The sequence below is a fragment of the Phaseolus vulgaris genome, chromosome 1, assembly GCF_051622355.1.
Source record: "Phaseolus vulgaris cultivar YP4 chromosome 1, ASM5162235v1, whole genome shotgun sequence".
Lineage (NCBI taxonomy): Eukaryota > Viridiplantae > Streptophyta > Magnoliopsida > Fabales > Fabaceae > Phaseolus > Phaseolus vulgaris.
This window is the reverse complement of record NC_143498.1, coordinates 7,328,264-7,350,123: the sequence shown is the minus strand read 5'-3', so window position 1 is coordinate 7,350,123 and position 21,860 is coordinate 7,328,264. Positions and strand designations below refer to the sequence as shown.

The 21,860-nt window shown below is 31.9% G+C and overlaps 1 protein-coding gene across 7 annotated transcripts; it reads right to left on the bottom strand.

Annotated features, from left to right (window-relative positions):
• Positions 1-1,374: 1,374 nt before the first annotated feature.
• On the bottom strand, positions 1,375-15,889 carry LOC137813356 (transcriptional corepressor LEUNIG). 7 transcript variants are annotated; one of them, XR_016519087.1, is made up of 18 exons: positions 15,557-15,873; positions 15,030-15,127; positions 14,812-14,921; positions 11,266-11,667; positions 11,095-11,174; positions 10,599-10,677; positions 10,442-10,517; positions 10,233-10,282; positions 8,885-9,199; positions 8,541-8,741; positions 6,571-6,813; positions 6,360-6,494; positions 4,404-4,513; positions 4,061-4,210; positions 3,015-3,170; positions 2,808-2,924; positions 2,281-2,487; positions 1,375-1,826 (listed from the first exon to the last, which is right to left on the bottom strand). XR_016519087.1 is itself a non-coding variant. In XM_068615541.1 (18 exons), the coding sequence occupies exons 1-18, from the start codon at positions 15,586-15,588 to the stop codon at positions 1,683-1,685; spliced, it is 2,688 nt and encodes an 895-aa protein (XP_068471642.1). In that variant the 5' UTR covers positions 15,589-15,889; the 3' UTR covers positions 1,375-1,682. The 7 variants fall into 7 exon arrangements, 4 of the variants coding, with proteins under 4 accessions (XP_068471642.1, XP_068471640.1, XP_068471641.1 ...); XR_016519089.1 differs by having other exon boundaries at positions 6,360-6,467; XR_016519090.1 differs by having other exon boundaries at positions 6,360-6,467; positions 6,571-6,798.
• Between the last annotated feature and the right edge of the window lie 5,971 nt (positions 15,890-21,860).

Sequence of the window (21,860 nt, the reverse complement as noted above, 5' to 3'; positions counted from 1 at the left end):
CCTAACTAGAAGAATGCTAAGTTATGCAGAAATGACAGAAAAAGAGAAGCAAAAAAAAAGTTTGATTGAGTGAATGTCTGAATGAAAAAGGATAAGAAAAGAAAAGAGTGGTGGATGTTTGAGACATTGTAAGCACGGTGTTTGTTATGTTTGCTTTGTGCAGTGGCAAAACATGCACTTTCTCATGTGGTCCAAACTAACAGTATAATAACTCTTCCCATTATGCATGGATAAGTACATAATTAGAGGATTCCAGCAGTTGAAGGGGACCACAATACTGTGTTACTTTTTTTTATCCTTTTGCATTTTCTCTCTTTAGGCTTGTGTATTCACATAACTTCAAATTCATGCCATGGAAAATTATGTGCCATGGAAAATTATGGTATGGTGAGTTTGTTTATTTCTCTTTTACCCTTCTACTTTATACTTTTCAAATGAGTCTTACTATCAATTAAGATAACATGTATTTTTGATTTTGTAGTCTCACACACAAAACATTGCTAATTTAGACCAAAAAAAAATGAAAATCTAAAGTATTAATTATGTTGATCAAACTATTGAGAAAATGAGCACGATCCCTTTCAGACAACCCTTATGATACAACCTAACCCCAACACATTTTCATCTCTAAAAAGAATGATCTCAAGAATTTTCCATTAATTTTAAAGAAAAACATTGACTCTACATAAGGGTACAATTAAAATTGTTAACTTTTTTATCAATGCTACGTTCAACAACATTAATGGTAAACAACACAAGACTATTGACGTCTAAATTGGCACAAAGATGCAGGACATAATGCTGCTATGCATTTCTGAATATTCCCTTTTCATATCAGCATTGAGTTGCTGCAGATATGGACTATGCACAACAAAAAAAGGGTACCAATAATGAAACTTAAATACGTTTTCACTACTTAAAATATATTTGCATTTTGCTTTTGGTTCGTATAGAAAAATCTTAAATATTGATTCCTGTAAAACTAATTTTCAATTCGGATCATGATATTTTGTTCTAAACCCAGTAAATTATTTACATTAGTTTAATCCTTCCAGTATTATGATTATTTTGAAATTGTGCATTTAAAAATATTCAACGAGAACTAAAAAGTAAATCTTCTATACAAAAACCCAATATTTAGAGGGACTAGAAACACCAAAACCAAAACAAAAATCCAAATACCAAAAGTCAAGAAAAACATTTATAGGCAAAAACAAAATATGTTCATATTTCAGGTACCAGAAACTTTTAAGCCTAATTAATAACAAGAAAAATGCTTGCAATCCACTATGAATAGTAAAGTATATTAGAATGAATACCAAAAGTGAGGTGGTAGCAATCATAATTATAAAAGTGAATCTGGATGACACAAGATTAGAAATCTCCAAATAAAACAACTATGAAACAGAGTACAACAGGGGTGACAATATTACAAAAGTCAGTACCTATGATTACATAGAAAATCAGATTATACCAAACGGCAAAAGGGGAAGGAACGGTGACTGATCAAGCTACATCATAAAAGAAGGGCACATAAACTAATGATCAAGCTACATAAAAGGGAACATAAACTACAAATATGTTGTGAGGGGTGGTTGATCAAACTACAAAAAAGGGGACAAACTACAAACATCATCATTATCAACACTGATAAATCAACATGTATTGATGACACAACCAACTCACTTCCAGAGCTTCACAAACTTGTCATGACTGGCAGAAGCAACCAAACCATTTACAGTAGAAACCGCCAATGCAGCAATAAGACCTTCATGAGCGGATAGAGTCATTGTCTTGTTCTCAGTCATGTTCCAGAGCTCCAATGACTGCACATCATGGTATCAGTTGTAACAAGTCAAAATTAAAATCTTACTATGGATTGTATTTAATACTATTTATCATGGACATGAAACATGGTCAAATATAATCAAATGTTATGTTTTTAGAATTCATTATAAAAAGAATATGATTTGAAATCATTCAGAGATCAGGTTTGGAAAGTCTAAACGATGAATTGAAGGGTGCCAAGGTGGGTAAACTAATGAGGATGAAATCATCACTTCAAATAATCACATTTAAAACTAGATCAAATGAGAATCAAATCAAACCAAATTTGAGTGGATATCTGAATACACAACTTAAATCCAAAAGGATTTCAAAATCAATTCTACTTCATAACATTTCAAACATAGAATTCCATTCATGAATCAAATTAATTTCCAAAATATGTGAGTCCAAACATACTGAAGGAAACAAAATAAGAAAAGGATGTATACTTGCCTCGTAACAACCAACTACCAACAGCGAAGAAAATGTTGGATGGAAAACACATGAGTGGAACTTATTGCCATTGCAGCTAAGCTCGTGAACACACTCCCCTTCACTCCCTGATCCAAGAGTCCAAACCCTGACAGAGTCCTCACTGACAGATGCCAGGAACTCCCCAGAAGGATCCCAACACACAGAATGTATTGATTTTGTATGTCCCTATAATCATATCATAATAAAATATGCATAAGTTTGAATAAGACAATACTTACAAGAATCAGAAATTACTGTTGAAGTCGCCAAAACAACAAATATCTAAGCTCAAAGTTGCTTTTGAAATATATACAATGTTACAAGTATTTGATTCTTATAGAAAGAATAACCAACGTTGTTCCTAGACCTCTCCTCAAGCAAAAACAATTAAGCCAGATAGTGTGAGGAGCATTAGACTAAAGCACAGACACGCTCAAGAATAAGAGCATGTCTAACTGAAAGAATTTATCCTAACTCTAGCAATACGTAAACAAATTCAAACCAACCTTTAATGAATATCGACATGCTTGCGTTTCCACATCAAATATTGAAACAACATTCTCAGCAGCTGCAGCTAGGAACCTCCCTAGACGTGGTTGAAATCTCATCTGAGCAGTGCCACCCTAACCAGAAGGAAAATTTGTCAGTTTAGCAAACTGAAAAGAAAACACAATGCACAACCAATTAAACAAATGCATATGCTAAGATTCTACCTTTGAGACTCTAGCACAACTGCCATTGTTAATGCTCCAATATCGTATCTCACCATCAACATCACAAGAGCAGATAAGATCATCTTTATTAGGGTGAAAATCTAGTGACATAACAGATGAAGAATGACCAGTAAAAGTACGAAGCGTATATCCAGGCTGCATTGGAAATTAAATATCAGCTAAAGCAGAACACAAACAAAGAACAACACAAGCACATAATCCATCAAAATCCAGATAATGTGCAATCATTAGCAACACCGTCATCTTACAAATAGACCTGGCATTAAAATCTACCCACAATAACTAGTGAAATTTCCAGATCCCATATAACTTTAAATAGACAAAAGCAGTCATAGATTTGTACACAGATCATTGGGATGTTAGAATTCATAATGCAATTTAAGCTACATCTGCTAACACTAAATATCACAAAAACTGAAATTCCTATGCTTCTGAAGCACTAAGCTTGCACCTTGAAATCAAATCATATTTTATCATTAAAAAAGTTCAATAACTTCACTAGGTAACTTCCTATCTACAAAGAACATCAAACCATTGTGTCCCTATCACAGTGATAATTACAATGTTTTAATGATAACTTGTAACCAATTAAGATTCCTATCCAGAGCCATGAATAAACATTTCCATCGCATCATCCTTGTAGCATTATACTACAGCAGAACCATGTTTAAGAAATCATATCCCAGGAACTCATCAGCAAACACAATATGTTTCAAATCCATAATTCACCAAGGACAGGAGTAATTTGATATATTCTGTCCTCCTTTATAGTGTAAGTAATTATATTTATAATAAGAAACAAGCACAAAATCGTTATACTGTAATTATTTCAATAAGTACATATTTTCAGGAATAGATAAGCAAACACATTTTGTAAGCACCTTTGTGTCATGCTTTAGAATCAGAGAAAATTTTATTTGTATGACATGCATAGCCAAGTTATTACAAAATATACATACTAAATCTTTAGGGGGGCATTCTCAAAAAGCAGAAATATTAGAGTAAAATAAACATTATGAACTAACATTATCAACATCCCACACCCTGACAGTTCTGTCATATGAAGATGTAGCAAGGCGAGGCATGCTTGGACTGAAACGGACATCAGTGATTAAAGAAGAATGTTCTTCAAGAGTAGTCTTTTGTTTTAGAGAATCTGTGAACCATAAAACAGCCTGCATTACAAAAAAAAAACAGAGAAAATGTCACATTCTATATATAAACAGATTAAGTAAAATAGAGGCATTTATAATTTTGTTTTTAAATTTCGAAGCAGATTAAATGCTACGTTCACGAAAATTTGAGTAAAATTGGTTGAAAAACGAAAAAATAAAGAAAATTATTTCCCAGAATAATGCATTAACTAACCTTTTTGTCATGGCCACCACTAGCAAGCAATTTCCCATCAGACGAGAAATGGCAACAGACAACTTTGTTAGTGCTTGCAGGTACAGAATTTATTTCAGAAAATGTGAAACCTGAAAATAAAGTGAACCCATGGCCTCAGTTTCTGCAGGTATAACTATTTATGCCAGTCAATAAATTAAAGAGCAACAACCCACCTTCACAAACAAAGTATATAGCTTCAATACAATCAATTAATAGAGTCTTTTGGCATAAATGAATTTGGCCTAATGAGCATTCTAGGGTGTTTTTGTCCAAAACATTTTATGGCCCAGCCTTTCATTTGAAGTTAGAAATACAGCCCTTAATATAAATATTACTGATGACATGCAGGTTGATAGGACCCCAGAAGTTATATAACTAATTACAAAGTAGTTAAATATTTGGCTTTTGTATGGAATCTAGGAGGGAAAAATAGTATTTACATAAAATTATAAAATAAAACTCTTTACAGAAGTGGGTGTTTTGCATGGAATAAGACAAGCCCTAACAAAGTTGGTGCCACGGATTGACGAACACAAGGCCATCAGAGCTCAGCAGCAGAAGTGCCACCATAGTTGGGCCACCTTTTTGGATTCCATGCTTTTAATTTTTATCTCGAGCCTTGGTTGACCAAAACCAAAGTGGCATCTCTGCTGTTGCAGCTCTGATGAAATTGTCAGTCAGTCTGGCGCCAATTTTGTTAGTGCCTCTTTCTTATCCCATGCAAAATCACCCCTTCTGTAAACAGCTTTTTATACCACTTTTATTAGTTTTTTATACAACTTTTATGTAAATACTTTTTATCCCATCTCGATTCCATAGAAAAGCCAATAGAAATAGCAACATGGTTATATTATTAGAGAGGGGTTTAGCTTAAACAATAAGAGGGAAGAAAGGAGATTTGTTCTGAACAGATAGCTTCAGGAATTGAGTAATGGCACAGTTGAGCCCAAACAGACTCACCAAAGCCATCCCAACCCACTCCAGGGGGTGGTATTGACCAGATATGCATCATTTGTTCCAGATCTAGAGTCACCTCCTACCTGTTTCTTGTTCAGTGTGTTTTATCCCTGGAAACTCATAGGAACCTAATCCTAATTCCAAAAGCCCCTAAACCCCTTCAAGTGTATACTCATAGGCCTAAGATTAATTAGGCTCATTATTACCAAACAGCTCATAGGTGAGGTGATGAGTTAGTTAGAGAGAGAGAGAGATGTTGTCAGGAATGGAATTGTCAGGGCCATAGATTCTTTTCTGACCTGGGAGCTACTGCTCTCTGTTATTTTCCTTTCTTTGATTAGTCAGATAGAAATATATGCAATACTGATAGTAGTTGGTTGCTATCAAATGGTGTATGCACACAAGAATGACTTCACAATTAGAAGCTTTGGAGGCAAATGTTGACAGGGTTGAGTCAGGTTTTCCTCCAACTTTCATGTGTCAACGCCCAAACAATTTCCTCCAACTGTAGAAAACACGGTTGCGACTTTAAAGCACAACCTAATGAAGTTGTTGTCATGCTAAAGTGTCACTTTGCACCACTCTAATATGATAGCAACAACTACGAGCACTGTTGACTGCCTAGTCTATTCCCAACCTACCTTTATGATGAAATTAACTTCTTATTTACCAGAACAAACGGCGTCAAGGATTAAACTCTAGACCACATTTATCAGTGGCTTTGACACCATCAATGAACCAACTATCCAAAATGCTAAAAGCTTAAGTTATTGGGTGAAGGCATATGAACAAAATAATATTTAAGATACTTCACAAAAGTCTAATACTAATAAACAATAACCTATGAAGGAGAAAAAGAAAAAAAAATTGCATTGCAAGCAAGGGAAAATAATACATGCACTTCAGAACCTCCTTTGCAATGGGAATGCTAGAAGATTTTATTGTCAACAAAAACAATGGTACTGCACCTTTGCTTACATCCATACAACGACCAACAGTATCTCTCGGGTCGTTATCATCATGGGATAAAAAAGACTCAACATTATCGTCTAGAGATCCATCCTCCACAAAGCGATCCACATCAGCCTGCAATTCAAGATCCTTATCATCCCACTGCCAAAATGGAATGACAATGAGCCTACATGCAAGGAACTTATTATTCCTTCCATCAATTGAAGGAGCCACTTACCAACTGGTTTGAAGGTGATGTAAGAGTTCCAGCACCATCAGCGCCAAACATCATTAATGGCTTTGAAGAACTACCACTATGAGGCAAAGCAGGCATTGACATCACATCACTGGGTGTATGTGTCGAGGGAGTCGAGGGTGCTGAACTTGGAGATGGGCCAGCTGTATTAGCTGTTCCAGAACTATTGGCAGGACCAGAAGATGCAGCCTGCTTTCTCTTTCTCCCAGTCTGGCTTTTGGAAACCTTAAAATGCATTTAGAAGAAACCATGTTAGGAATCAAATTAAAGAAAGACTATAAACATACACCAGATTAATGTCTACCAAATCCAAGGGCAAAATTTATGCTCAGATGATCAAACTTATAGAAATAAGTAAATTCATTAAATTCAAAATCATCCAACAAGTCACCATCCATTTATACATAGGGTTCAAAACTCAATGAAACGAACAAGTAGTGGAAGTTGCATTTTACAATTGTATATCTCATCTGAAAGCATCACAAAATCCTTTTCTTACTACTCAAGTTTAGAAAAGTTGAGGTTAAAGAAATTAATGTATAATACTTGAGCTCAACCAATTCAGGAATTGACAAGCAAACAAATACACCATCCCTGATGGATTTCAAAACAGCTTCGAAATCCAATTGCAGTGAAATTATAAAAATCATAAAACATAATCCGCAGTGTCCAAAATTAAGAGAAAAGGAGAACACAAAAACAATAAAATGAATGGCTTTTCAATATATTCAGCATAAGAGACAAATCCATGCATCAGAAAATCACTATTTACTACACGTTAATTGCCAAGAATCTATATACCCATACACATGAAAATTCCATTCAAACATTAAAGAAACTAACAAGCTACAAACTATTAACCACTAATTTAGGAAAAATAATAGCTATGAGAATCAAGTAATGACACTATTATATATATCCAATTAATCAAATATTAAAATATCAAATATATTTTGTACATAACTAAAAAGCACATAATTCTTTTCAGCATAAAATACTTTTAGTCAATCTTAAAATGATTTATACATGGAAAAGTGAAACTACAAATTTAATAAAGCTTTCATTTAAAATGTGATAAAAAAAGGTTATCAAACATGACCAAGAATGAGTTTACATAAAATTAACAAAATTGCATAAACAGTAAAATTCATGAAAGCTATTATGTTATAAAACTCTTTTTACACTATCTCCCAATGACAACCTATAACATAATTTGCAAAGTGTCATATTATAATGTATATAAGCCTGAAACAAAAACATGTCCTGTAGAACAGATAAAACAAAAATCATCCCCTATAATTGCTGATTTTTTAACGAGTCGCTAACTTATTCTTTGGGTAACTACGAAAAAAAATTATCTTGCATTTCAAAAAATACTTCTAAAATCTCTATAAAATATTTTTTAACAACTTTTTCAGTCCAAATAAGATAATGCCAATATTTAATAGGAGAGGTTTGACAATCAAATATAAACTCGGTTATACACATGAAATTTAAATTTAGATGCTTATAGAAATTCAAAAGAACTACAGAAATTAATAGTTATGAATTATTTACAGAAATTCACCTGTCGCTCAATGTCAAACTGTCAATAGTTCTGCATTATATTACAAGTCAGAATTTTATATTATCAAGATTTTCTATGTCAACTGTGGTCAAATTTGAACAACAATAAAAAGTTAATCAAATGTTTCATATTTTAGTATATTTTGAAAAGTAAATATATGTCAATTTTAATATATATGTACATAATATATATTATCTTATAGAAAGTTATTGAATAGAGTAATAACTGGTAAAAGTCACATAAATGTAATTTAATCTCTCCCCACAAATACATAATATATATATATATTGGTGTATTACACTAATGATTTGATAAGAAGAAAGCAAATGATAGTTTATACAAAGCCTCAATCTCTAATATTAATGGCAACAATAAAAGGACTGACCTGATCGTTGCCTCTAAAGGAGTTTGACATGCTACCATCCACATTGACACTACCACCACCTCCCCCCATTTTATCCTGCTGATGCATGTTATGATTTGAAGACTGAGATTGCTGATTTGATAGAGTATGCTGTTGCAGTTGCTGCTGTTGTGGATTGGCATTCTGCTGTTGTTGATGTTGGTGTAAGTGTGCCAGTTTCAACTACACAAACAAAAACATTTTTAAGATGCAACTCATGACAGTTGCGGCAACTCCAAGCAATTACAAGTAGGACATTTGAAAAAATTATGCAAGAATGATTAAGAATATGGAAAGACAAATTTCAACTTCAAGAGAGCAAACACCTTCATTAGCATGTCTGTATCACTGCGCTGGAAAGCGGGGCCACCTGCTTGAAGAGGTGATCCAACATTTGATACAACATCACCAACAGGGTTCGAAAGACCATCCTTAGCTACACCCATATTCCTGTTACTCAGCAGCATTCTGAGTCTTCTATTATCATCACTGCCAGATGGTGATGCCAAATTTTGCTGTGCCAGAATTAGCTGTTGCTGATGTTGTGGTGTCAACATTGGAAGTTGATGAAATGGTTGAGGAGACTGTATGAAAGGTGGTTTCTGTTGCTGAAGTAGACCAGAACGTAGTTGCTCCAACCCCTAATAAGAAATAAAAAAAAGGATAAACAGAGCAGCTTAATAACTCAATTTTTAGTTTAATCATTAGCACTCTATTGGGATAGAAAGAGAAGTGAGAAGAAAGTATTAGGGGAGAAAAATGAACGAATAGTAATTCAAGTGGTTTTTTAGTAGAATTTCGCATTGTGTAGATTGGTATAATTAGTAGGGAACAATATAAGGTGATTTCATTTCATCTGTTTGGTTATACGGAAAAATGAAGGAAAACAAATGATAAATGTTATAAAAATATAATTTTGTCTAAATGATGAATTTTAATTTTAAATCAAATATAATTTTAATTCAAATCTCACAAAATATGCATTATAATTATGACATGTTTACTTATTTTATATTTAATTAGTTTCTAATAAAAGTATATTAAAATTAAAACAACTATTTAAAACTAATTACTTAAAAAAAAAAACATTTTCTTGCTCTAATTTATGTTCTTTAAATTAAATTAGATTATAATAATTTTTTTAACACAAAAATATGGCTAACTAACACTTGTATTATTTAGTTCATGCCTTTTAAAATTAGTCTTTAGGATGCATAATAATATACCAAGATTAAAAATATGTGGGGCTCATGGACTTTTTATCACTTCTCCTTTCAAATTTCCTAGTAAACAAACAATGGAAATATTTAAATATTCGTCCTAACTCTCTCCTTTCGAAATCCCTCTATCCAAATCACCCTAAACAAAGACTAAATGATGTCAAAGACACAAAGTTTGCAGGGTGGTTGCTCGAGACTTCAGATAAGAGGCCACTATTTCTATCAAACAACGGAGGCTGTGCAGGGTTAACAAAAAAGGCTACTTCTGCCACCTGACAATGGCTCAAGCAGTATGGATGGGATATGGTTAGGATAAAAAGATAATTGGTTCAATTCCAATGTACAATATAAAAACAAACTCTCAAGTTTAAAAAAAAGTTTAGGAAGACATGATTTTATCCAATAATAGTACCATCTAATTCAAAATAACCATTAAAATAAAAAGAATACTCACCGTTAGTGGCCACCCTTTTAGAGTTAAATTGTTGCTACCTTGATTTGAACCTGACATGAAAAATCTCCTGTTAACTCAATCTGTGTGCAAGTGTAATGATATCCCAAAAATATCAGTTTTAACATTAAACCCAAAATATTCCCCAATAAATGCATGCAAGTTAGATTACAAATTAATAGAACAACCAGTTACATTAAATGAAATAATACCAGGCATAGCTATCAATGATCCTTCAGGACCTGCAGCTCTGGGATTTAAAACAGGATTGATCTCACTCTTTATATCCTGATTAGCAAAGTCAGGGTTAAACGGGTCATAAGAAATATTGTAAGATGTAATGAGTTTAATTTAAGAACACTTGCATACCGGAGTAGACCCTGGTAATTGCTGACTACGTGCTTGAACTTGTGGAGACATTGCACCAGCAGCACCATGCAAAACTTGGCTGAATTCAAGATATTTAGTACTAACAAAGTCACATGCATAGCTATAAAGATTAAAGAATAACAAAAGCTAATATAATTAATGGAATGCCAAATAGATATTTCAAAACCTAGAAAAAAAATAAAGAAGCAAATAACTACTAATTCAAAGTCACGGAAGGAGAAGACCCTTTCAGCTACGGTCCCTACTACCCTCCAGAAAGGTCAATCTGGCTTTATACATTGCCTAGCATACAAGATCCCTTTTTTGTCTCATGTTGGTGAAGTAAGATTCAGCTCATGTGATTTCAGATCGAACTTAAATTAGCTCAGCTACAGCCAAGACTAAACAAGCAAAACTACCTTCTTTACCAAGCATATACCTTACTAACTTAAAGACTAAAACAAGAAACAATAAAAGCTAAGTTCTAAAAAGTTACCCTGAAGGCTGGCCGGTAGCTGCAGATGACTTCAATATTGAGGCATGATTTGGGTCCAAGAGTTGGCCTCCGAATCTTTGCTGTACAAAATACCAAAAAGATAGTTATGATTGTATATGCCATTAAAAAAAGTAGTTCATCTTTATAATAGGCAACAGAACATCTCCTAACCTTCATTGCTGCATCTTCCAAAGAGTCCCTTTGAAGGGGAAGTTTTAACCTTTCCTCATACATCTTTGTTGCCAGTGCATTTGCAGTGCTAGGGTTTCCAACTAACCCATTGGTACCACCATTTAAGAGATGAGTCCTTTCCCTACCCTGCTGCTGCTGAGGTGGTGGCTGCTGATGTTGTGGCTGCTGTTGCTGTTGCTGTTGCTGTTGTGGTTGCTGCTGTTGCTGTTGTTGTTGCTGCTGCTGCTGTTGCTGAGCCCTCTGTAACAGGATTTGTTGCATCTGTATGTGTTGTTGTTGCTGCTGCTGTTGCTGCTGATGTTGCGACTGCTGAGGTTGTGGCTGCTGCTGCTGTTGCTGTTGCTGCTGCTGTTGTTGCTCTCTAGCCTTCATAAATTGTGTCTGCAAAAAGAGTTTCACAAACCATAAACATGAAGTGGTAACTCACATTTTTCCTTTGTTAAAATGTACAGATCAGCATGCCAACAATTTTACTAGGGAAGCATAAACATAATATGATCAGAAAAACAGCTATATCCTGCTAACAGCTACCAGTCCAAGAAAGCACTCAGCCAACCACAAAATCGCTACAGTGTGATAGTAGCTAGGAAAATGACCGATATTATGACGACAAGTTCAAAGAGTAAGTTATTTTAAAGAAAAGAAATACATAAGATCGCCTATCTAGACTCAATGAAAATACAAAATAAAGCATAGAAGCCTTTTCAACGTGAACAAAAAACATCCCAAAGGATGTGGAACAGAGAGAGATCAGAGAACGATATTTCAGAGTTGCAGCATTGTGTTGAGTGTTGACCAGAAACTTAACTGAAGTTCCATGGGTTCACAGAATCATGGCTGGGAGCTATGGGTCAGACGATTGGTGTCAAAGAAAGTTGAGACCAGTGTCATTCAACCTTCGAAAGGGGTGAGGATTGGAAATGTATGGTCAAATGAAAAAAGGGGAGCCAAAATCACAAGATTGCCCTCTTAAACAGCACCAAACATCATCGTTCAAGGGGGGAAGGATTTTTGTCAGAGTCAATAACAGTCACAACAGCCGCAATAGCAGCCATGATTCATGTCACTCAAGACTCAACAACAAACTGCAATGCAACAGGCTCCATAGAGCATCTTGTAGCTGCGACACTCTGAAACACTGCTATAGCATGCAATTGACTACTATGCCTAAGCTCATGAGTTTGGTTTGAAAATTATTCTTGCCTATGACAAAAACAATAAAATTAGTATGTACTATAAAAATTTCTGCAATTCACCAAAAGAAACAAACAGACCTGCATGGATCAGTATTCCTGTTTAGAACCACAACTAACAAGCAAAGGCCTCTCCAAAGATAAAAGATACATAAAATCATTATAAATGGTAGCTGAATTGAGATACAAGTTATGTATCAGAGAGCTTATATTTTGAATTAGGTATCGTTTCGTATAGAAAATCGTAAGATTCATAAACATTAAAAAATGTAGCATATACTTAAGTATATAAGACATATAAACATGCAAAGATACAATTAATAACAAAACAACCACATAGTCAAAAGGAGTGGTTGTATCAATGTGTATTATTTACTACATAAGTTCAGCAACACAACCTTCGAAAAAAGAGTGTTGTTGCTGCATGAGATTCCTATAACCATGGCTACATGTTACTAAACAAATTTTGCATTATAGCCATCTAAAAATAAGTGCTATTGCTGCTGCTATTTGTAGGAATATTTTCACAATACTTCCAAGGTATGATGCACGGATACTTCAATTTGTGCCATATATTTGTATCCGCCACGGATCTGTATCCGATCCTCTTAAGATAATTTATCGACACTTATCAGTGAAGTATCTAATCTGTAAACACTAATACTTTTATGATGACAATAATTTAAACTTTTTTTATTTTGATAGGGTCTAATAAATGTGATTTTAATTTGGAATTGCAATATTGCAATTATATATTTATTATGTTTTAAAAAAAATTATACATTTTTTAAACATGCACATGTCAGATATGTATCCTGATATTTTCAAAATAAACATATCGCCATATAGGATGCACATCGTATCTGATACATGTATCATATTTGTGCATCATAGCTTCCAAGTAATATCAGGCTCCCATTTCTATTCACCCATTTTTATAAAGCAAGAGTCCAGCAGAAAACTCCCTCGGCAGCATTAGCACATGTAAAGCATGGGATGGGACCAGCTGTAACAGAATAACACCACTGCACCAACACGTGTTGTTGAAGAATAGAAAGGACTACCCACTTAATTCTTGATATTATGCTCTTCCCGCTCAGTTCGTGCTAATGGTTGAAGGGAAAGCACGGACAAACCATTAAGCATCTATTTCCGCTCAGTTCACACTAAAATACAAAGCAAATTTAGGGTTTTATTAAACCAGGTTGCACGACCTGAACCAGTTTGGGTGAAACCCGAAGGCAATTTCACCATGATTCAGGGCACGATTCAAACAAGAATCGCAATCCATGCAATTCCAAGATTTATTCGGGAGAAAAACAAGTGTTTTGACAATTCCTATCATGGGGGAGAAGAATAGTATAGTACGATTCGTATTGTGTATCGCAGGATACTTACTACCATGAGCACAATACAAATTTTAAAAAAGAATCATGAGATGAAAAGGAAATGCAAGCAGTCCTCACAAATTGAGAAATATTATTAACCAAGTGAGGAACATGAATTTATAACAGGACATGATGCCTATTACACATTTATGCCTAGAGACTCATTAACCAGTTTATTAATCAACTTCTCAAATTTCTTTTCCTAGATTTATATAAATATGCAATTGTAGTATTGACATAAATTTACAGGCAACAAAATAAAATAAATTTTTGGCATATAATTTATGGTTTTATTTCAGAAAAAAACAAAAATCATTAATAAGTAATCACCAATGAACAAATAATCACAGGCTCAAACAAGATATTTTTCAAAATCATACAGCCACCTAGTCAGCATCCTGGAATTAAAAAATAAAGATCTAACTATGATCTTATTTAATCAAAGAAGAATCTAAAGATCCGAAATTCCCCAGCAGCTAAACCGAGCCATGCATTAATAGGAAGCATGGCATATAATTTATGATTTTATTTCAGAAAAAAACAAAAATCATTAATAAGTAATCACCAATGAACAAATAATCACAGGCTCAAACAAGATATTTTTCAAAATCATACAGCCACCTAGTCAGCATCCTGGAATTAAAAAATAAAGATCTAACTATGATCTTATTTAATCAAAAAAGAATCTAAAGATCCGAAATTCCCCAGCAGCTAAACCGAGCCATGCATTAGTAGGAAGCACAATTTAAAGTTATAATTAATTGAATGTACACACTTCCTCATTAAATACATGAAGAAATACAACAAAAGAATACCAACTGGGAGTTCATCTCAATGCCACCTTTCCTTCACTAAACTTACTAGCACAACCAAACTACTCAGGTTTACGGTGCAAGAAGAAATATGCTAGGTATAACTAACCAGTACAAAGTTAATCAACCAACCTCGATATAAGATGCAGCAACCTCAGAGTGCTTCTCATTGGTCCTGGAAATAAATATGTCCCAGAAAACAGACCACCACTCGAACAGAAATCCTCCGGGTGCATCAATAGCTGCAACCCCACATTCCCATTAACAAAAGCAGCCAAACCAATAAAATAAAATATAAAAAAAGAGGAACATTAAATCCAACTAAACTACTTCCTTTCTAAGTAACTCACCAACAGGGTCCGACGACACTTTCCCTTCAGCTTGAAAAGCCTGAGCTGAGGCCTTCAAATCCCTCTTCACTAGGTAATCATGGATGTAAACATCTAACCTGAAAATTTTTCAGAGCAAGCAAGCAAGCAAAGTTTGAACTATGAGAACCAAAGTTTGGATCTTTACACCATGCATATCATACAAAGCAGTAGACCAAAACCCACGTCAACACAACAACAAGCCTAAATGCAGGAACCAAAGGGTACAATTTCATCCAATCTAAAGAGACCCCTTATACTTGCAGAGGCAAAAAAAAAACCCTAACACCCATCAAAACATCCTCACACATTCACAACAACACAACCAACCCAAAGGAAATAGACCAACCCAAATCAACCCCAAAAGAAACAAAAGCAACAAACAGACCCAGAACCCAAATCAATAAAAAAATATTATTTTTTTTTTAATGAACAAAATCCCATATTTCAAAACTCAATCCCGCAATTGAAAGTTGAAATAGAAACATGAATAGAGCAATAACACTCACATCTTATCAGCTTCCCAGTTAGTCTGAGACATGGTGACAGAACAAATACTGATGGGTAATGAAGGAATGAATTAGTTCTGTGAATGTTTATGAAAGTGAACAGTTGCAATTGCAAAAGACACGAGCTTTTGATGCAGCAGAGGGACAAAGAGACACAGAAGGGATGAGAAAAAAGAACAGAGAAAAAGGGGAACTGAGAGAAAGGGAAAACGAGGGAGGCACAGCACAAAAAAGAAGCAAGTAAGAGAGAGGATTTAGGAGAAAAAAATCAAAAGGGTAAACAACTAGAGCAAGCTTCAAAGTCTTCTTCTAGGCATAACTCTCATTATATATAATAATAACAATAATATCATCTAATTTATCACTAATTCAATTTTCACTGTCTTCCAAATTATCTGAAATCCGTTATTCCACCAAAATTTCATTATTTTTTATCCTCATATTTAATAAACATATTAACTTGGTACTAAGGATTCTTATATTATTTTTTAATTGACTTTGTATTATATTTGTAACATATCAGTAAGTATTGTGTTTGCAGTATATTAGTATGTGATATTATTAAGATTAGTATATTAATTAAATATTGGATAATAGAAATAACAAAGAATTTCTGGAAATAAAATTTTAATATGGATCAAATTTAGAGGAATGATAATTTATTTAATCCTTTAATTTATTATTGATAAGATAAACTATATGATGACCAAAAATATCTATGTCAGAACCAGAACCAAAGTATTCAAATTATTATAATGTTAACGTTAATGTCTTCTATTATTCAAAAAGAAACAGTTTTTTATATGATTTCTCAACTTATTTTTTATAGGATATATTATAATAAATTATTTTTTAAAAAGAAACAGTTTTTTTAGAATTTTATATTATTTCTGTTTTAAATCATTTGTTTATACATTATAATAAAAATAAATAAAAGAAGCAGTTTTTTGGAATTGTATATTATTGCTATTTTATATACGTGCATTAGAATAAAATATTTTTGAAAAGAAACATTTTTTTGGAATTTTTATATTTTTTTCGTTTTTTATATTCTACAATAGATTATTTTTCAAAAAAAGTAATTTTTTGGAATTTTATATTATTTCTATTTTGGCTTATATATTTAAATATCATACAGACAATAAAACAGAATATGTTTCGTAAAAAGATATATTCTCCCATTTCTAGCTATGTTTTCCATGTAAAATAAGTTGTTTCTGATTGAATGTTTGGAAAATCAACTTTTACTTTGAAAATTAAAAAAATATATATATATATATATATATATATATATATTTATGTGTGTGTAAAAGTATAAAAGCAAAAAGTATTGCATGTTAAAGGGTTCTCTAAATGAATTATTATCATTTTAACTAAATTACATAAGGACAATATTAAAATTTTATTTAAATAGATATATATTCAAATAATTTATGTATACATCATTATTTGTTTACATGTGAAACTCAGAAAAATATAAAATTACTGATAAAGCTTTAATTTAATATATTAATTATTTTTTATTGAAGGAAAAATTGTGTGGTGTGTATGTAATAAAATAATATATATAATTAAAAAAAAAGGTAATGAACAACAAGGGTAAAATTTGGAATCATTGGTCAATATTTGAAATATGAAAAAAAAAGAAATGAGTGAAGTGATTGGTGCAGATGCTTTTCTATCCAAAATTGAATAATTGTTGTTTTTTCTCTTTTTTTATTCTTTTCAGCTTACAATGCAGAGTTCTGGAAATTATTTTTTATTTTTAGGGGTTTTGGTGAATGAAAAGTGCTGTTATTGTACAGTGTAAAGAATATCTATTTGGTTAAGATTTTCTTTTATACTTAATTTAAAAGGTTGTTATTATTTTAATGTTTAATCTTTTCACAGTTTTGATTCTTTGTCATATAAAATCCTAAAAACAGTTAATTTATTTTTTATATTTTTAAAAGAAAATAAATAATTTTATAAGAATAAGAATTGAGGAAGTATATACTATGAAAGATTGAGTGAATATATTTAGTTGGAAAATTTATATTATTATATATTTTATTAAATAATAAAATTATTTTTAAAATAATAAATTTATTTTTATTTAATTATGACATTGTTTCGACCACTATATCACTAATTACTATTTGTTTTGAAACTCAAAATTTATTTATGATTTTGTGATATTTCCATGGATTAATAAAGAAAAATATTTTAAATTATGTTTGATTTTGACTTATAAGTGATATAAAATTATTGGGCATATCAATACATTTATAAAAAAAATATTATTTTATATAATTATATAAAAAGAATTAGAAAAATATCTTATAAATTATTTATATTGAACAAATTTGCAATGAATTTAATGAGACAAAATAGTTTATTTGACATTATTTACAAAGTGTCACATTTTTTTTTAAAGTTTATCAACATTTTTCCTAAATTGATTATAGATAACTTTATAATGTCTTGCATCTTTTTTTATTCTCTCCATCTTTTGCATCATTTCATGAATTTTGAATAATAATTTTTTTTTAAAAATAAGGATGTGAATGAAATGTTATAAGAGGAATTGGGTAATTCAATAATGGAGATTCATTCACTTTGTAAAAGTAGTAAAATAGAACAAAGAATAATGGATATTCATTCATTTTGTAAAAGTAGAAAAACAAAAGAATGAAAGGAATTGACTTGTGCTTTTTTCTTCACTTTTTTTTAAGGTGCTGTGAAACAAATTAAAACATTTTGAAAACTTTTGTTTAGGCTGAAAAAGTAATAAAAGTTTTCAATTTAAGGTTGATATTTAGCCTTGAAATCCTACAATAAAGTCAAAGTAACTTTTTCTTTTTAAAAATTGTTTTGATTTATTTATTTTTTTAAAATTGTTTTGAATTTTTTTTGTACTGGTTAAACAATTAATAAAAAATAAACTAAGTGAGACAATATTTAAAAATTTATATTATTTCACTTTTTAACCTGTTTTCCTCTTTACTAACTTTATCGTCAAGTACTAAAATTGTAATTATTTATAATTAAATCATTTTTACATATATTTTCAAATACTTAGTTTAATTTTTTTTATCAAATTTCTCTACACTAAGACTTACTATTGTACTTGCACCTATTTTCAATCTTTTACTTTCTTGTGAATTTACTCTGACCTTTTTCTATTCATTTTGTCCACAAGTTTTCAAAGTGTTGTGATTTTTTTATATTTTTATTAAAACCAAACAACACTGACATTTGTTTTAGCAAGTTTGATTCATCAATAAATTTATGTATTTAAATTAACTATTTAGTAACACATTTAACTCTCAGACAAAAAAAAACACATTCCTGATAGTCTTTTTATTCATTTTTCTACTAACATCAAATCTACTACCATTCACTTATTTTCATGTTTCATCATTAATATCAAACAATATGGAAATTAAAAAAAAAATTAAACCCTTCAAACATAACAAGAATACAAACACAATAAAATATAGGAAGGGATATCATAGAACTAACTAAGGTCATTATTCTTAATTCTTTGATGGATAATATTATCATTGGTTGAGAGTTTGATATGAAAGTAACAAGATGTATGCATGAACATTTAACCTTCTTTTATTCTACTGGAAGTTACATCGTTTAATGGTTTGCAACAAATGTTTATTTTAGAGGCAAATTGCGAGACTTTATTTGGTGGTGATGAAGTTTTGTAGAGGTTTAAATCTTGATTCATGTTTGGTTTAAGGATGCAATAGTTTGCCTCGAGTTAATGATGCAATGGTTTGTCTCGAGTTAATGATGATGATAATAAGGATATGAGTGCTCAAAGAGCATCATGTTAGATTGATTTTTTGTGGTTTCAATTGATAGATTTTTTTCCTTTTTAAATTAAGAAATAACTTGAGTGTTTGATCTTTATATTACTATAGCCACTACTATAGACAAAACTTTTTTTACGACGGTTCTATAGGACTTTTCATGTCAGCTCTAAAGACAGCATAAATATAAGTAATATAAAAAATTTACACTTTCTATGTCAATTTGAAAATCATCAGAGTAAGTCAAATTTATTATGTCTATTTATATAAATCGTCATAAAATGTATAAAGTTAATGTAAAATACGATAGTTGTGCAACACTTTTTATGACAGTTTTGGTGAGAATAATTATAGAAAATCTAATTTACTATGACAATTTTCATAATAATTGGCATAGTATATATTACATATGTAACTTTATATAACATGTATTTATAGAATCGTCAGAGTAAATGAGTTTCTATAACATGTATTTTTAGAATCGTCATAGAAAGTATGACTTACTATGATAAGTAGGGTCACAATCGTTATAGAAAGTATGACTTACTATGATAAGTAGGGTCACAACCATCATAGTAAGACAAAGTTTATGTTAATTATTGCAATAATCATCATAGTATGACTTATTATGATAAGTAGTGTCACAATTATTATTTTTCTCATAATTATTTGCACTAATTTCATTTTCTCATTCTACTAAGTGCTCAATAGTCGTAGAACCCTAAGTGTAAGTTTCACACACATTACTCTCCTTTTTCTCCTTCCATAAAGTTAAGCAAAATAAGTACCCCTCCAGTACCATTTGTTGAAGATGGATGAAGCCTCTTCTCTACCTAGTGTTAGTTTGTGTTTGATGTAGAAAATGCTAGTTTGTTGTAAAGTTTGTAATAGGCTTAGATGATCTTGTATTTAGGCTTGTGGTTGTGTAAGGTTGCCTTTTGCTACATGATCTATCCTAGATGCCTAACCAAGCCTAGATCAAGCACATGATGTGGTTAAATGGTTTTTGAAAAGCTTTTAAAAGTGCTCATAAAAGATTTAAATCAGTACAAAAATAAATTTGTTTTATGGAGAAAGAATCAATTTATTTCTTCTCTGTTAAAAGGTTTTTTCTAACATTCTATTAGGGCATCACAGGTAAAGCTTAGTTCGTTATTTCAGTTAAGCTGAGCTGGTCTGTTCGTTATCTTTTAAATATGTTTCTCTGTGAAAGAACAGGTTTATTCTTTGGTCAGCTGAAAGATTTTTCGAAAGTTAGTTAGGGCACCAAAGGTACAACTCAGACAGTTATTTCAGTTAGCTGAGTTGGCAGTTTTCACAAAATAAATCTGTTAAGTTTAAAATTGAATCTGTTGTTTTCATAACAGCTTTTCAACTGTTTTTTGAAAAGAAGTTTGAAACTGTTTTCTATATAAAGAAAAGCCTCTCTCACATGAAAGGATGCTGAACAATTACGTTTTTGACAGAGATCAAACATTTTCTATGTGAGAAGAAGGATTGAAAGGTTTTCCAAAGGAATTTTCAAGTGTGCTTGTTATAGGAAACCTTTGATCTTGGTGAAGGTGCTAGTGCAGTTCTGCAGCAAATTGAACTACTAGTTTTGAGTTCTTGCATCTTCTTTTCAGGTGTAATCTTTCCTTTATTCTGGTTTGTAAAGGTGTAAGTGTTAGTCACTCCTTGATAGGGTTTCTTGGAGTGCAAGGTGTACTGAAATAGGGTTTTTCAGCATTGGTTGTATTGTTCTTGTAGTGTTCAAGAACTGATGTGTTTGTAAGTGATTGGTACTGTTTTTAGTGGATTCCACCTTGGGGTAAGGTGAGACTGGACGTAGCTCTGTATGAGTGAACCAGTATAAAAACTTGCGTGCCTTTTCTTCTCATCCCTGCACTCATTTCTGGTTTTGATTAATTCTGTCAAGAACTTAATCTGTTCTTTTGAAATTGAATCTGTTAATTCTGGGTTTAAGTAAAAATTGTTCTTCCTTATTTGTTAAAGCTCTTTAATCACAAACAAGGCAGTTGTATATGATGTTTTAAGTGATCTGTGAACAAACAGTCTATTCATTAAAATCTGAGAAAGAGTCATTCTCCTTAAAACCTTGTGTTGAGTGAATTTGTTTGATTTCTAAGCATAGCTGTATCCTTCATCCTCATAATATCCAGCTGATCTGATTCTGTTATAATTATCTGTTGATCACAATTTTATATTGAACAAATTCAAATTGTGCTAGACTGCTCTGAAGAATCAATCTGTTTCATGTAAAAACAATTTGTTCTTTTTGCCTCTGATATACTGAAAATTGTGTGTTCTTGCGAAAATTTTATAAGTTCAATTCACCCCTCCCCTCTTGAACTTAGACACTAATAGACCCAACACTATTCACATCCCTTTTCCATTTCTTCCTTCTCTCTTCCTCTATCATTTCTTACTCCAATTCAATTCAATCCAATGTAATCTCAACCTAACCAAGCCAAACTAAATCTTCCCCACTTTTGTTT

What these genes read in the sequence shown, in the direction of transcription:
- LOC137813356 (XM_068615539.1), bottom strand. Translation starts at nt 15,588, where the DNA reads ATGTCTCAGACTAACTGGGAAGCTGATAAGAT. An exon ending in AGTGTCGTCGGACCCTGTTG is followed by an intron (nt 14,922 to 15,029) that starts GTGAGTTACTTA and finishes GTGGGGTTGCAG; the next exon opens with CTATTGATGCACCCGGAGGA. An exon ending in CATGTCGATATTCATTAAAG is followed by an intron (nt 2,488 to 2,807) that starts GTTGGTTTGAAT and finishes ATATGATTATAG; the next exon opens with GGACATACAAAATCAATACA.